The 17507-nt window shown below is 42.4% G+C and overlaps 1 protein-coding gene across 3 annotated transcripts in view; it reads left to right on the plus strand.

The window, feature by feature from the left end:
* Positions 1 to 17507, plus strand: part of ptprea (protein tyrosine phosphatase receptor type Ea) — a 250125-nt gene that overhangs the window by 202275 nt on the left and 30343 nt on the right. For 2 of the 3 annotated variants that reach the window (XM_078413639.1, XM_078413640.1), the window contains 6 exons: positions 2808 to 2881; positions 11545 to 11684; positions 12988 to 13078; positions 13914 to 13990; positions 14155 to 14191; positions 15162 to 15259. In XM_078413639.1, the coding sequence (XP_078269765.1) occupies positions 2808 to 2881; positions 11545 to 11684; positions 12988 to 13078; positions 13914 to 13990; positions 14155 to 14191; positions 15162 to 15259 (517 nt within the window). The remainder of the gene's footprint in view (positions 1 to 2807; positions 2882 to 11544; positions 11685 to 12987; positions 13079 to 13913; positions 13991 to 14154; positions 14192 to 15161; positions 15260 to 17507) is intronic. The other variant, XM_078413641.1, reaches the window with a different exon arrangement.

A 17507-nucleotide genomic window follows, 5' to 3' on the forward strand; every position in this document is an offset into this window, starting at 1 on the left:
CACTTTCCCAGGTATCTCTGGCCCACGACTGCCCCATGAGGGGAAGGAGAATTCGAGGTGGCTTTGAAGACCTTGAGGCAATGCGTCAGAAGCATGAGAGGCCATGAGTAAGTGGCCGGTGGAATGACCCACGTCATAAACTTTCCACCCCCCTGTCTCAGCAGCTGCTGCTCATCCCATCTGTAGAAGGGTGTCAGTTTCCCATCTTGGCAATGTTCACCACCTTAGAACCCGGAAAACCAGAGTGGAAGTAATTTATCCCCGAACGCAGGGGACAGCTAAGAAGAAAAATATTGCAAAACTTGAGACCCACTGCCCTCTCTTTCAGATGAAATGATTACTTGTTAATTTTGTGTGACCCAGAGAGTGGCAGCCTGCGGTACAGAACAGCCACAACCTCTGGCGTAACAAAATGTTGGAGTAACTCAGCAGGTCAGGCAGCATGTAGGAGAGAGGGAATGGGTGACGTTTCAGACTGAAGAAGGGTGTCGACCCGAAACGCCACCCATGCCCTCTCTCCCAGATGCTGCCTGGCCTGCTGAGTTACTCCAGCATTTTGTGATACCTTCGATTTGTACCAGCATCTGCAGTTATTTTCCTACACCTCTGGTGTAACCATTCCCTCTCCCATTATTAGAGGATACAGTTTTTAAGATGCGTCACTTCTCCGTAGCTGGAAGATTACGGCTTGTATTTTCATATGACTCATTCAGAGATGGCAGACAAGGTCACAGCTGTCAGGTTAAGCGTCGACAGCCAAAGGAATTGTCAATAGTTCGACAGAATACGCAGCACAGAAATGGGCACAATGGCCTGTTCCCTTTATCATCGTTACTTCTTTGCATATCTTTGATTCACTGTTCTTTATCTCTCCACATCACCGTCTATTTCTCTCGTTTCCCTTTTCCCTAACTTGTCTGAAGAAGGGTCTCGACCTGAAACGTCACCCATTCCTTCTCTCCAGAGATGCTGCCTGTCCCAGCATTTACTCCAGCATTTTGTGTCTCTCTTCGGTTTAAATCAGCATCTGCAGTTCCTTCCTACACAGTCGAGTCTGATGCAGAGCAAGCCACAGTACAGGTTTTATTCCAATAACTTTGTACTTCCTGGTTTGCTGGCCATGAGAATCTTTCAATGTGATTGGCTGCTAAGCCGGATTGATGTCATCACAGTTTGTAAGCATTGGAACGCCCCGATAGCTTCAATTAAATTAATGTAGGATTTTGCAGACAATTTAGTTGGAATCAGGATTGAACAATGTTATTATGTGACGGATTGTAAAGTGTGGACTGTCATGTTTCACCTTTTAGTTTAGCTTAGAGACACAGCATGGAAACAGGCCCTTCAGCCCATCGAGTCCACGCTGACCATCGATCAGCCGTTCACACTAGTTCAATCCTACACCCAAGAGACAATTTTACAAAAGCCAATTAACCCACAAACTTTAGACTTTAGAGATTCAGTGGGGAAACAGGCCCTTCAGCCCACGGAGTCTGTGCCGACCAGCAGCCACCCCGTACACTAACACTATCCTACACTCTAGGACAATTTACAAATTTACCAAAGCCAATTAACCTACAAATCTGTACTTCTTTGGGGTGTGGAAGGAAACCAGAGCACCCAGAGAATGCACACGCGGTCATGGAGAGAACATACAAACTCCGTACAATCAGCACCCATAGTCAGGATCATGTAAGACAACAGCTCTATCACTGCACCACTGTGCTGCCCGAATGCTAAGTTCATGTTAATCACACAGCTTCTCCCCACACCAGCCAGGCTACCCACATGTACCTGGACAAAGCTGCACTGGATTATTAATCTGACTGTATGAAATTGAAGTCAGACAGCAATCTGCACTCAGATCTGAATAATGACGGGACTCCTTGTGGCACATTGACCAAATTGTTTCTGCATGATAACAGTGATGTGAGTGTAGAGTAATGGAGTGAGATAACCCACATGTGCTTGCACAGTTTTTCCACTGGCGTGCAGAGATGCTGATGATGCCCTATGCCTGTATTTTTTATTGTTTTATGCTTATATTGTTTTTTGTTCCAACGCAAGAAACAAACGGAAAGAACCTACACCCTTAATGACTAATCAGAGGTACAGCGAAACTGGGCTTAAAATTAACATTCACCAAAAGGTGGAGCACTTCAAGCTACGAGCTTTGACAGAAGAGGAAATGCAAACATTCAACGGCCAACCCACCAATTCAAACACTGATGCTGCAGATAAGGTCCCAGGAGGCTGCAGTGGAGCTGTCTGGAGGAAACTGGCTTTTGCAGCACCGAAGACAGAAATAATTTGTACGCGACAGAGCAGAATTGTAAAAGGTTCCTGCTTCTTTCACGGGGGTAACGAGTGTTAGCACAACTTGTTCTAAGTTGCTTGTGGAGACTTGCTTCCTATCTCAGTTCAGTTACTCATTTCCTTTTCTGCAGGTTGAACCTCGGCTGGGCCTAACAGACAAATTTCAAACTTTATTTCTTTAGCATGCATCTTAGAGCAACAGGGTTTATTTTGTTAGTCTCTTTCCACCGATCAACGTGTAAATATATTTTACAGTTTACATCTACTAACTTTCTGAGAGGTGCATCTTTTCTAAACCTACGGTTGAAATTTACTTTTCATTTGTACCCAGCCACCACATTAAAAGGGTCTAGGTGTAATCATTTTAATGTGTATGAATTTAATTAATGTGCTACAAAATAAATCATGTTAAAATTGCTTAAAAACAAATGTTTTTTTAAATAAAGTCGTAAATGGCTGCATACATGTTTATGGTTTATGTGTTTCTTAAGATTGAAAAGGAGAAGAAAAGAAGTGGTTATTGGAGCCGAGAAGAAGATTCCAAATGGTATTTTAGAAGAACAAGGTAATTGGAGTTTATTTCTGGTGTAAATACAAAATATAAACAGGAAACATTTGGCAATTTTGTTTACCAGCAGTTAAACAGAAAGAAATGTTTAGTTCAATAGTTCAGGAAGAGGCCTTTCTTCAAAATTGAAAATCAGCCCTTTCATCATGATGAGGTTAATTCCCGGAATGGCGGGACTGTCGTATGTTGAAAGGCTGGAGCAATTAGGCTTGTATACACTGGAATTTAGAAGGATGAGCGGGGATCTTATTGAAACATATAAGATAATTAGGGGATTGGACACATTAGAGGCAGGAAACATGTTCCCAATGTTGGGGGAGTCCAGAACAAGGGGCCACAGTTTAAGAATAAGGGGTAGGCCATTTAGAACGGAGATGAGGAAGAACTTTTTCAGTCAGAGAGTGGTGAAGGTGTGGAATTCTCTGCCTCAGAAGGCAGTGGAGGCCAGCTCGTTGGATGCTTTCAAGAGAGAGCTGGATAGAGCTCTTAAGGATAGCGGAGTGAGGGGGTATGGGGAGAAGGCAGGAACGGGGTACTGATTGAGAGTGATCAGCCATGATCGCATTGAATGGCGGTGCTGGTTCGAAGGGCTGAATGGCCTACTCCTACACCTATTGTCTATTGTCTATTGTCTATTGAGACAGTTTCTGATCCAAAACCGGAACATTTTCTTTATATTAGTACATACAGGCGTGCCTGATGTTTGATACCAGCTTTTGTTTGCTGAAACGTGCTTCAGTTTACATTGTGAGTTTGGTTCTCTATCTGGATTTAGAATATATAATAATGAGTAATGCTAGGATATAAATTGAATTGCTGACAACGGCTGCTACAAGTTGTGCACGGTGTAACCCTTGTATGTCAAACCACAGAGTATTGGCCTGCAATCGTATTTCACAGCCCTTACAGAGTGTTTCCTACCACTAGTTAATCAAGTGAACTGCACAAAATAGGTGCCTTTACAAGCAAGTAATGTTACTTTGTGAAATGCTTTCTGTTTTGAAACTTCTGCACAAGTTTTAAACGATCATAGAGGAGAAATTCAAATACAGAGCACGTGTCAGGAGGTTGTTGTCGAATGTGAAATCGATCGCAGGATGTGATCTTTTCCCCATAGTTCTTGAGACACATAATGTGATCTTCGATTACCCACTTGGCAGTACAAACATGCTCACACATAGCACAGATCATGCCAGGAGAACATCCATCTATGTACAGAACCCAATTGCTGACTTGCCAGTGAAAGGAAACCACAGAAATATAGTGCAGATTTGGTGTGGACTTGCACAAGAATGGAAGATTTTACACCAGGGATGTTCCTTGCACCCAAGCTATTGAAAGGCTCACTATTTGAATCACATAAAGGTTACAGTATAGAAGGAGGCATTCAACTCTTCTCATCAATGCTGATTCTCTACCAGAGTACCTCTCCAATTCCACTTGCTGGCAGCACATTTCAGGCACCTAAGGGTGCCAACTATCTCACACCCAAATAAGGGACAAGGTGACGTCACCGCCCCGCGTCCCACATGACCTCACCCAGCCAGTGGCCATGTGCTCCCACTCCACCAATGGTGGCTGCCCGGGCTGGGAGGCGGGTTGCTATGCAATCTCCGTTAGGCGGCGCCTTGACGTCCGGACCTACAGTGTCCGGGCCTACAGTGTCCGGGCCTACAGTGTCCGGGCCTACAGTGTCCGGGCCTACAGTGTCCGGGCCTACAGTGTCCGGGCCTACAGTGTCTGGGCCTACAGTGTCCGGGCCTACAGCGTCCGGGCCTACAGCGTCCGGGCCTACAGCGCCCCCCGTGCCTAATACGGGATAAGGGCGGTCCCGTATGGGACAAACCAATTTAGCCCAATATACGGAATGTCCCGGCTAATACGGGACAGTTGGCAACTCTACACCCACCACCCAGTCTAAAAAACTTGCCCTACACACCTTCTTTAAACGTTGTCCCTCAAAGCTATGCCCACTAGTCTTTGACATATCCATCCTGAGAAAAGAAGGGGCGTCACAGTGGTGCAGCGGTTGACTTGCTGCCTTACAGCGTCAGAGACCTGGGTTCAATCCTGACTACAGGTGCTGTCTGTACGTTCTACCTGTGACCGTGTGGGTTTTCTCCGGGTGCTCTGGTTTCCTTCCACATTCCAAATAGGTTTGCAGGTTAATTGGTGATCGCTGGTCCTCACAGACTCGGTGGGCCAGGGGCATGTATCCATGCTGTATCTCTAAACTAAACTAAATTAAATGGCCATGAGGTGATGAATATTTAGTTTAGTTTAGAGATACAGCACAGAACCAGACCCTTCAGCCCACCAAGTCTGCGCCGACCAGCGATACCCGCATATTAACGTTATCCTACACACACTAGGAATAATTTTCCAATTTACCAACATACCTGTATGTCTTTGGAGTGTGGGAGGAAACGAAAGATCTTGGAGAAATCCCAGGCGGTCACGGGGAGAACTTACAAACTCCGTACAGACAGCATCCATAGTCGGGATCGAACCCGGGTTTGCGATGCTGCAAGGCAACAACTCTACCGCTGTGCCACCGTGCTGCCCATGTGCTGATTATAATTTTACAAAAATCCTACAGATTTGAGAACTGTTTGCACAGACTAGGAGGTAGAAAATGTAACCCTCACCATTTCAGGAAGGAGTGAGAGCAAAAACTGTTAACAATAACTGTTTGCATGACTACAATGGCAGAGAAAATGCTGGAATCAATAATTAAGGAAGTGGCAACTGGGCACTTCGAAGGTAATAGTAGGATTGTGATTTATCACCAACGATATATGAAACTAAACTGATAAGCAGCGCAGTGGTGGAACTAATACAGCTGCTACCTACCTCACAGCTCCATTAACCAGTATGGCCTTGTGGAGTTGTCTCATTCTCCTGGTAACCACACGAGTTTCTTTCAGAAGCTCCAGTTTTCATGAAATCCCAAAGGTATGTGACTTGATAGATTAATTGGCCACAGTTGTTTAGGTGGGTGATAGAATCTGAAGAGGAGGCGATGGAAATGTGGGGAGAATAAAATGGTGTTTGTGTCAATGGATGAGTGATGGTCGGCACAAACTTGGTGAGCCGAAAGGCCTGTTTCCATGTTGTATTATTCTCTGTGTAAGAAGGAACTGCAGATGCTGGTTTACACTGAAGATAGACACAAAATGTTGGAGTAACTCAGTGGGACAGGTATCTCTGGAGAGGAATGGGTGACGTTTCGGGTCGAGACCCTTCTTCAGATTCTATGTTTGATAATGTTTGATAAATCTCTCAGAGCTTTTTGAGGTGGTAGCAGAACAGATAGCAATGAACTGGTGATTATCTAGAATTTAAGGATGTCTTTGTTACGGTGCTGAACAAGAGGTTATAAAACGAAATTTGACCATTTGAGTCTTCACGGACCATTTGGAAGATAATCCAAAAGGGTTACACTACCATCTGGAAAACACATTTTATTCTCACTCCTAAATGGCTAATCCCTTATTTTAAGTGTGACCTTTGGTTCTGCCCAAGCCAAGGGGAAAACCATTCCTGGATCTACCCTATAAGAATTTTTAGAAATAAAAGGAGTGCAACTAGAGGAACTCAGCAGATCAGGCAGCATCTATGGAGGGAAATGCATAGTCGATGTTTCAGGTCGAGATCCGTCTGAAAGAGTCAAAGGGAAGTAGCCAATATATAGAGGTGGGGGGCGGTTTACTCCCCCTGGCTTCATGGTTGTAACATAAAAGTCTTCCATTCGAGTGCATCTTAAAACAAAGGAGGCGTGAGACCAGTGTTTCTGAAGCCTTTGGAGGTTCAGAATAACAATGAAGTCTGCTCCTCTTTAGACCTAAGGCATTTAAACAGCTCTATTGGTGTGAAATAAGAATACAAGAACATCAGAAATAGAAGCAAAAGTAGGTGTTTTGGCTCTTGTGCCTCTTCTACCACTCAATCAGATTATGGCTGATCTGTAATCACATTACTATGCAGGAGTTCATACCTAGAATATTGTGTTTTAGTCTGTTCTCTCCCCCCCACCTCCCCATGAAAGGATTCACATTTGGTAGAGATGTTCATTGCACTGATTCCTTGATTGGAAGGTTTGCTATTTGAGTAGAGATTAAGCAGTCTGAGCCACAACTGTGGAAGAATGAGGCTGATCTCATCCAAACGTACACAATTCTGATGAAGTTTAAACAGAATAGATGCAAGGATGATGTTTCCCAGGCTGGGCTGTCCAGAACCAAGGATCAGAGTCTCAAAATAAGATGTCAGCCATTCATGACTAAAGTGAGGAAAAAAGTTCTTCACCAATAGGGTAACTAATCATTGGCATTAGCTACCTGACTGAGCTGTGAATGCTCAGTTACTAAGTCTATTCCAGATAGAAATTATTGGAGTTTGGGATATTAAGCAAACTCAAGGTTTATGGGGTTAGTGCAAGAAAGTGTCACTCTGGTAAAACATGAGGTACAATCTCTCATGATTAGCATGAAATTGGTGCCCTGTTTCTGTTTCCCACATCCGTAGGTTCATACCGTGTTGACAGGCCATCAACATATCAGGGCTGAACTCAGTGGTGTTTCCTGAGTGAGATGTGAAAATTGTAGACGTGGTCATGGTGAGTAGAGGGAGCAGGCTCAGTTTAGTTTCGTTCAGTTTAGTTTATTGTCACGTGTTCAGTGAAAAGCTTTTGTTGTGTGCTAACCAGCCAGCGGAAAGGCAATACAAGATTCCAATCAAGACATTCACCGTGGACAGATACATGATAAGGGAATAACTTTTAGTTTAAGGCAAAGCCAGCAAAGTCCGATCAAAGATAGTCCTAGGATCCCCGATGAGGTAGATAGTAGTTCAGGACCTCTCTCTGAATGCGGTAGGATGGTTCATTTGCCAGATAACAGCCGGGAAGAAACTATCCCCGAATCTGGAAGTGTCCATTTTCACAAATATACCTTTTGCCTGATGGGAGAGGGGAGACGAAGGAGTGGCCAAGGTGTGACTCATCCTTGATTATGCTGCTGGCCTGGTAAGAGTAGCATTTTTGAATCATGTGGAAGATGGGATGTGAAAAGGGAGATAGAATACAATTGCTGCTTAAGTGATCTCCAAACTGATGATTGTCAGGATTCTCTTCTACAAGTGAGCTTCTATCATCTCTCAAAGTTGCTGCCGTTGGAATGATCTCAGTGTGTATATGTTAGTGTGTGTATATGTTTGTGTGTGGTCTACATGGTTTGATAGTTGTTAATGTATCAGTCAGCAGTGGTGAGTTTCAAACAGTGAAGCAGAATTCTGAACTTACTCTCGTTTAACAGTCACTAATGCAAAGACTTTATCGGATTTATCTTGCACTGGTTGTTGTGCCCATTATCCTTTCTCTGTGCACATTGGATGGCTTGATTGCAATCGCGTACAGTCTTTTCTCTGACTGGATAGCCCACAAACAAAAGCTATTCACTGTACCTCAGTACTTGTGACTAAACTAAACCAAAACAAATTAAACTAAATTAAACTAAAGCATCGTGATTTGCATCTCTGAAGTAGATAAATGTACTGCTCAGTATCATTTCATCATATATTTTTATGAGCTTACAAATTTCAAGCTATATGAAACTTAATTCATGAATACAAACTGATTTATAGAGAAAAAGACAGAGTCGGACAATGAGATCCTTAAATTAACATGAATGATCAAAGCTGTATTTTCTGTATTTTCCCCCCAATAAGATCGATGCAAAATTTCTCTTACCATGGTTTTTGTTAGGGCTATAGTTCATGTAATTGATGTCAGTGAATATATTGTATAAATGTGACCGAGATCAAATTAACATTTTATTACACACTTTATAGGCTTGTGACAAAAATTAAACTTTTCAGAGAAAAAGATGATGAAATCATCATATCCCTAATAATAAAATCTTTCATTTTATTTCATTGCTCAGTCCCGTGGGAAAAATCATAAAAGTTTAATTGACACTACCAAGCTCAGATCCAATCTTTACCTTCTTTTGAGGCAAGGATAACTATCATACTAAATTAAGGATTCTACAAAGAGCATGCTTTTACAGTTAAGATTGTAATATTAATTAGATGTTGCTGGCAATGAGCTCTGCAATCACATTGCCCAGGTTTTGACCTCTTTAATTATTCTTGAATTTTCAATGTTGTGATCTATCCAGCAACACTTGGAGCTGGTTGGAATAATTGAAGCAGTCTTTTTAAAAATGTCTTCCCTCCATATTCAAAGCTATTTGCCACTCTTCCCGAGCTGTCTAATAACCCAGGTAGGCAGTCGGTACCTTTGTCTGCGGGCTTCCCCTAAATGATAATTAGGTGCCATGTGTAGACAGCTTTGGATTTGAACTCCTTGCTTACCTTCCACAAAGGTATAGCCTAAATTGGAACTCACTGCATGTGGATTTATTTACAGACATCTCTCGCTAATACTGCACTCTCATTGTCAAAACCTGACATTGGCTGAGCAGCAGCAATGGCAGATCTGCGTTGCTACTGATCCGTTTGGTTAGATTCAGATCAGTTTAAACCAAAGATAATAGAGCAGAGCAAGATAGGCCACTCGACCCTAAAAAACAACATATGTCATGGCGCCGTTTTAGTAGGCAGAAACTTGCAGAAGCATTTAAAAAGAAAAATAACCAAAATCTGTGTATTGATAGATGAGATATATTCTGCATTTTTATGGTATCATCACACATACTGTTCCCCCAAAACACTGATTACACTGTGAGAGGCCTAGCAATCAGCAGGTTTTGCCTACTAAAATGGCGAACGTTACGCTCCTTTGCGTACTACACTTCAGTATACGCGATTTTGACAGAGTGGTTCATCTTGCTCCTCTGGTATCTTTGGTTTAAACTGGCTTGCCAAAATAACTACGAAGAACAATTCTCACGTAGCCGATATACCCTGAATGTAATTCAGCAATAGCCAGTCCAATTGTATCCCCCAAATGTTATTTCTCATTAAGCCAGTCCACCAACTCTTGTGCTTAATTTAGCAGGACTCCCCATTACACACAGAAAAATGACAGGAAATGTTAACCTTTTCTCTTCACATAAAGTTTTGGAAAATGGTGACTTCCTCATGGAGCTCATTAAATGTACTAAAGCAAGGAAAACTGTCAATGTGAACACACACTTAGAGATTTGCACATGGATGGCATTTAGTGAACATTAGATTGTGCCAATAATCATTTCTGGGTCAATTAGTGACCTTTGAGAAATTGCAGGGGTATTTCAGGGCCATAATTCATCTGAGCACAGCTGACCTTTGCCCGGTTTCAGGTGTGCATCGAATGGCATCATCCAAGACACAGCAAACATTGACACATTTGCTGACGGGAATTTGATGGTGCAAATGCGACCTACGTTTATCACTCACAATAAACAATGAGCAAACCCAGCAGCAACAGGGGCATAAACATTTTCCTCACAAACTCTGCTAGACTCATTTTTCTGCACTCCAATTTAGTACATAGGTATCACTGGCACTTCTATGTAATACACCACAGTCCAAGGTGCTGTGATCCCTGACTCCATTTTGAGGCAGCATCATACACTGATTCATGGAGGTCCAATGTTGATATTTCCCTCACTTCCCGGCAGTTTTTTTTACGGTACTGGACTGTAGCTTCTAAGGGGGCTGCCCTTTAACATCTAACTTGATTTCCGAGGATCAACATGAAAATACTGTGCCAAATGTAACTTCTGCAAATACATGCTATTGGAAACAATTCAGACAGGTCAAACCACCTGATTGTGTCAGAAGGAACTGCAGATGCTAGTTTAAAACGAAGATAGACACAAAATGCTGGAGTAACTTAGCGGGACAGGCAGCATCTCTGGAGAGAAGGAATGGGTGATGTTTTGGGTCGAGACCCTTCTTCAGACTGATGTTAGGGGAGAGGGAGATACATAGATAAGGATGTGCCAGGTGTGAAACCAGGACAAAGGGGATGCAGATCAAGGAAAATGTAGAATAGATCATTGTTAGCTGGGAGAAGATAACAACAAAGCAGAAACAAACAAGAAGATAACCACAAATCCACCTGATTCTCTGATTCACAGTAAAAGTAATCCTGATGATTTTTAAATCAGAGTTTTTAACGATTTTGCACTTCATTTGTGGGTCACCTAATTGGGTGCTGTGTTGCTGTGATACCCACTTAACATACCAATAAATGTGTACTTTAATTTCAAGACAGTGATGTGTACCATCAAATGCAAATACAATAGGGTGGCATTGCACTGAGCTCCATATACTCACTGTACAATGTACAGGGATGGAGTTCCTCGGATGGAACGACATGTCTCTATGAATGATGGGAAGTCTAAACTTGAATCAAGTGTAGATATCTCTCTGACTTTAAACTCCAACAGCTACCCTTTCACATATAAGTAAACCAAATGGAAAATTCAACCTGAACTACCAACTTTATGTTAAAAATCAGAAGAGTTGTACAGTCAAATTTGTGCAAACCGCAGCGTAAACTCAAAAAGTTGTTCCTAATGTGTTATTGATTAATATACTCATTTTGATTCTGCTTTTGTTGTGTGACTAAAATGAACTTTGATATATTAATACCTACCCTTGAGTTTGATGCCTTACATGAAACTTTTTTCATTCACTTTCTCACCAAGCAGAGCAACAGACTGTGATGCTACTTAACAGATCGCCCACGGTTTCGAAGAGGTACCCACCTATTCCACTCGAAGCTTTGGAATATGAAGTCCAGAAACGCTCAGCTGATGAGGGCAAACTCTTTCGGGAGGAGTTCAATGTGAGTCTTTCTTTGATTCTTTTCTAATCTGATAGAACTGCGGATCTTGGCTCCAGCCTGGAATGCCGCAAGCACAGAGAACAGCTTTGTTTTTCCATAGCTTGTTTCCTCAGTTGACAGGAAGTTTTGCAAATTTCCTTCGAAGTTAGTTTACCTCTAAGATTTTCCATTAAACTGTGGAAACTGTTTAGAAATACAGTTTCAAATGCTGGAAATGGCTGCTGCACCAAAACGTTTACCTCAGAGGGTGATTTTTGATTACTGAGGTATTTGCTTGTTCGTGAGAGTGAGTGTGAACGTGAGTGTGAGGCCACAGGTTTATCATATGGAGAGTTCTCGATCGCACTATTTTGTTCTGTAAAACTGCCAAAAGCAGGGTGAGATATTTGTTTAAAAGCCTGGAGAAAAATCCACCGGGTGAATATTTACCATCCCTACATCTCTGTATATATCTTTTCACATATTCTTTTGGTATAGAAAGCAATTCTGTTAATCCCTTTTCCATTAATTTGCCTGTAAATTATTCTCTCTCGCATAGACGGAAGCTTCACCCTGATTCTCCGACCATTACACTAGACTAGGGATGGTTAATGTTGGCAAATTAATCCACGAACTGCATGTGAATCCTTCTCTCCAGAGATGCTGAGTTACTCTGGCTTTTTGTGTCTATCTTCAGTTTAAGTCAGCATCTGCAGATCCTTCCTTCACTGCTTGATTATCTACTCTATACAAATGGGCTGTTTGGCCGAGTAGCACATGGAAGCATATCAACCTCACCCTGCTAAAACTGGGCAGTGCTGTTTTACACCATAATTAGTTTGATTACAAATAAGGTTTTGAGTAGCTCAATACTAAAAGCGCAATAATGTTTGCCATTTTTTCTTTCAACACACAAATTGTAAATGGCTTCTTGATTGACAGTAAATTTGTAGTAAAGCACAGTTGTGGTGATGATTATATTTCCAGGTACCATGTAGGGAGTAATTCAGCCAACTAAATTTGCTGCCAAGTCACATTACAATCCAACTTTTCAACAAGTCATTCTCCCTCTCACCCACCTACATTAGAAACAATTTATGTAGGCAATTAAACTATTCTCTATCAACCAGCACACCTTTGAGGAAAAAGCTGGAGCACTGTAAGTAAACCAAATCCCCCCGCCATCATGTGGAAGACACTCAAACTCCACATGGACAGCTGCAGAGACGAGCATTAAATTCAGGTTGCTGAAGTTGTGAGGCAGCAGCATTACCAGATGCTCAGCTTTGGCCTGTCCATCTAATCTTTGCCTGTTTTGCCACAGTCTCTGCCAATTGGAACATCATTAGCAAGTTGTATAACAGCAAATAAAGAAGAGAATAAGGACAAAAACCGATACCCCAACATCCTGCCAGGTAAAGTTATTTCCTTTTATCTCTCGTTAGAGTTAGATATAGCTCTTCGGGCTAACGGAATCAAGGGATATGGGGAGAAAGCAGAAATGGGGTACTGATTTTGGATGATCAGCCATGATCATATTGAATGGCTCGAAGTGGCCGAATGGCCTACTCCTGCACCTATTTTCTATGTTTCTATGTAACACAGAACATTCTTACATTCTGCCCATTACACGGTATTGTGAAAATAGAGTATATCCGTGTGTATGGGTAGGATCTCTGTTGAGATATGAATTAATTAATGTACAATGAGAAATGTGAAAGAGGTGACATTAAGTGTCTCTCGCTGTATTGATTTACATGTGTAGAAAGGATCAAGAATGATTATTAGGAACTAACGCACATGAAGATATTTGACAAAGAAAATATGTACTTTCCTTGTTTATACGTGGTCTTGCTGAAGATACTCGGACAGATTAAAAATACTGGACAGATTCACACTGGTTGCCTTTACCTTCTATGTCCTTGTGAAGTTTTAGATTTCTGTAACCTAAGGATTCAAAAATCACAGTAGACGCAGGATATTAAACACACTGAAATGTTGACTCAATCACGAGTTCTGTCTGAAGTGGAATATGTAGCAAATTTATGCTGCAATATACGAGGGATAAATTCATCAATCCATGCTGATCAGGAGAGCACATCTGATGTACTGTTTGTGATTGTATTTTGTGGAGCAGTTTGAATCGATTAGTTTGGCAACTGTTTGGAGTTGTTTTATATCATTATAACATTCATTCATTTTTGGCTGTTTAATACCATTGACATTATTGATTTGTAAACTTTCTTCCAGATGACAATTTCAGAGTGACTTTGACAGCTATAGATGGGGTGTCAGGCTCAGATTACATTAACGCCTCATACGTTGATGTAAGTGCTCATTTACTATATTAAACCAGTTACAATGTGTTTTAATGTAATCGGCATATTGGAAAAAAGTCTACAATAAATGAAGAAAACTTACATGATGTGTGTACATGGAAGGCCGTAGTATCATAGGATTTTAATCACAAACATTGATTTTCCACCCTTAGGGTTTTAAAGTGAAGAATAAATTCATAGCAGCTCAAGGTAAGCTTTGGTTATATAATTTGTTATTTTTTTCTCATATAAATCATTGATAGGTGCAGTAATTGGAGCATTATAAATTTTAGATGACTGATAATAATTGGTTTTAGGAACAGGAGATGATAAATACAAGGGATGCAATGTTAGGCACCGTGAACCCTTTCATTCACTAGGGATCAGTATTATTGCATCTCAATACATATAATATTACGTTGTGACTTTTGATGCCATATCAATGCCATTTTGATTAATGGTCAATGGATTAATAACCACATACTCACAATAAGCTATGTCCGCTGACCTTTACAACACCACCGGCTCCCATCCTTTCGTGTCCGGACGGAGGGGGAAACACTTAAATTGTTGCGACCCCATTGTCCAAACCAGAATGGGAACCCACTACACTAAATCGTGATTCCATCAGTGGGGCAAGCAGTAGCCATTTGCTTCTCCTTCACCTCAAATGTAAAGGAGCAAACCAAAGACATACAGTATAAGGACATTCTCGAACTTGCTCTGTACTCTTCCAGCAACTGGAATCTCCAGGCTTCCTCATCATCTATACAGTTGACCGGTGTCAAGGGTTCTGGGAGAAGGCAGTAGAATGGGGTTAGAGATAGATCAGCAATGATTGAATGGCAGAGTAGACAATGGGCTGAATGACCTCACTCTGCCCTATCACCTATGACCTCTTTATTCTGTGTGCTGGAAAATTGCACAACCACAGAAACAAACTTTAGTTTTAAGATGAATTTCAAAAATGCACAGATTTCTTTTAGCAAATTTTGTGTTAAAAGGAGTTGCTTCATGCGGGGATACCTTGTCTAGGTAATTTATGGTTCACCATCATTTCATTTGAAAATGGGATTGTGTAAAAATGCTATCAAGTTAAAGGCATGAGGTTTTGTTCCCGTATCTTTTATTCAGAATGATTTATGAAGCAGACATTCAGTTCTATCTCTTTTCCCTAAAGGACCCAAGGAAGAAACTGTAGCAGATTACTGGCGAATGATATGGGAACAGAAATCTGCCACCATTGTTATGTTAACAAATGTAAAAGAGAAAAAGGAGGTGAGTGGGTGAATATACAAAAATTACATTGTCACTGACAATATGACAACTGAGCGCCCCTTGGTGTGAGGAAAATGTACCACGTATTAAAGTGAAGATTATTCATTTGATATTTTCACCGGTAAATCGTTTCTGTGAAATATTCCTTATCAGTTTTTTTTATTGAATTGTTCATAAAATCTTATGAATAGCTTATCAAATTTTATCAAACTTTTCTGAAGGTGTAGCAGCTGCATATTATCAGAAACATTAAATCATGTGTATAACTTTTAAAAAGAAGATTAAATAAAATTTGAAGAAATGTATCACCACCATTAGTTGGGCAGGAGAAGTGGAAACTGTGAGGCACGTGTAGGTGGCAGACAATTATAAGGAGGTGTGAGTGCAACTAATTATCAAAATGGGTACAAATGGGACCAAATGTGGCTCCGCTGTGCTAACTCTGAAGGGAAGGAGTCAAACAAGAAATAGATTTGAAATAGCACGCTGCTGCCGTCACAGAGTTCATCAGCAAGTGTGTAGAGGATTGTGACAATGCAAGTGTCACCCAGCCAGAAACCATGCATGCACTCTGATGTCCGATGGCCAGGTGAAGCCCACGTCCACAGCTTTCAAGTCGAATGATAAGAAATCTACTTATGATCTTCACTAAGCCATTCAGGATGCCAAGAGCGAACACCAGAGAAAGCTAGAGTCCCAGGATAACTACACATGCTGTGCAGCAAAGTTCTGCCTGAACTCCATTTACAAGTTTGCAGATGACACCGTTCTAGTGGACCGGATCTCGAACAATGACAAGACGGAGTACAGGAAGGAGATAGAGACCTTATTAACATGGTGTCAAGGAAACAATCTCTCTCTCAATGTCAGCAAGACGAAGGAGCTAGTTATTGACTTCAGGAAGCGAGGTGGAGTACAAGCCCCAATCAGCATCAATGATGCCGACTGCAAATGGTCGAGAGATTCATGTTCTTTGCCGCATATATCATCAACAAGTACTGGACCAACCACATTGAAGCTACAGCCAAGAAAGCACAATCAACGCCTCCACTTCCTCAGAAGACTAAGGAAGTTTGGCGTGTCTTCAATGACTCTTGGACAAATGCACTGTAGAATGCCTCCTACTGGGATGCATCACAGCTTGGTTTGGCAAAAACTCTGTCAGAAGAAATTGCTGAGCATTATGGATGTGGCCCATTACATCACACTGACCAGCCTCCCTGCCAGACTCCATCTGCACTTCACACTAACTTGGGAAGGCAGCCAACGTAATCAAGGACCCAATCACTCCCTCTTCTCAAGATTCAAGATTCAAGATTCAAGATATCTTTATTTGTCATCCAAAAAACAAGTTTTTTGGACGAAATTTCGTCACCCACAGTCCAACAATAAGAGCAATAAAATAAGCAAATTACACAACCCCAACCAACACAAAACCCCCCAAAAAGAAACATCCATCACAGTGAGTCTCCTCCAGTCCCCTCCTCACTGAGATGGAAGGCCAGAATGTCTTTTTCTCTTCCCCTGCCGTCTTCTCCTGCGGTCAGGCTGTTGTCGTTGCCATGTTCCAGGCTGCGCTGGACGGTGAAATGTCCGCAACGGGCCGACCCAAGCCCCGCTGTAAGTCGGGGCGGTCGGGGCTCCCGACATTGAAGCCCCCGCCGAGCAGAGAAAATTCCGTGGCCTATTTCAGGCCGCGCCGGACGGTGAAATATCCGCGGCGGGCCGACCCAAGCCCCGCGATCCGGGGCGGGCGAACACGCTGCCGCTGCCGGAGCTCCCGATGTCGGCATCCACGCGGCCCGAGCCTAAGGCGAGTCGCAGCCGCTCCCGCAGCCTCCGAGAACGGCCGGCTCCGCTGATGGTGAGTCTGGTCCGCGGGCTCTGCGAACCGGAGCCCTGGAGGCCGCCAGCTCCAGGAGTTGGGCCGATGGTAGGCCGCAGCAGGAACGGAGACACGGCCCAGAACACAAAGGTCGGGTCTCCGTTCGGAAGGGACACATATTACAATTTTACAGTTCCCCCTCCCCCCCACATACACACATAGTACACAACACAAAAACACCACATCACAACTACAATTAAGACAACAAAAACAACAAAAACACAAAGACAAATGGACTGCAGGTAAGCCGCAGCTGCTAGGGCAGCGCCGCCATTGTCATGATGGGTAGCAGTTACAAAAGCTCGAAAGCATGTATCACCGGAATAGGGAACAGCTTATTCTCTGCTGTTGTCAGACTGCTGA

This window comes from Rhinoraja longicauda, chromosome 16 (genome assembly GCF_053455715.1).
Source record: "Rhinoraja longicauda isolate Sanriku21f chromosome 16, sRhiLon1.1, whole genome shotgun sequence".
Lineage (NCBI taxonomy): Eukaryota > Metazoa > Chordata > Chondrichthyes > Rajiformes > Arhynchobatidae > Rhinoraja > Rhinoraja longicauda.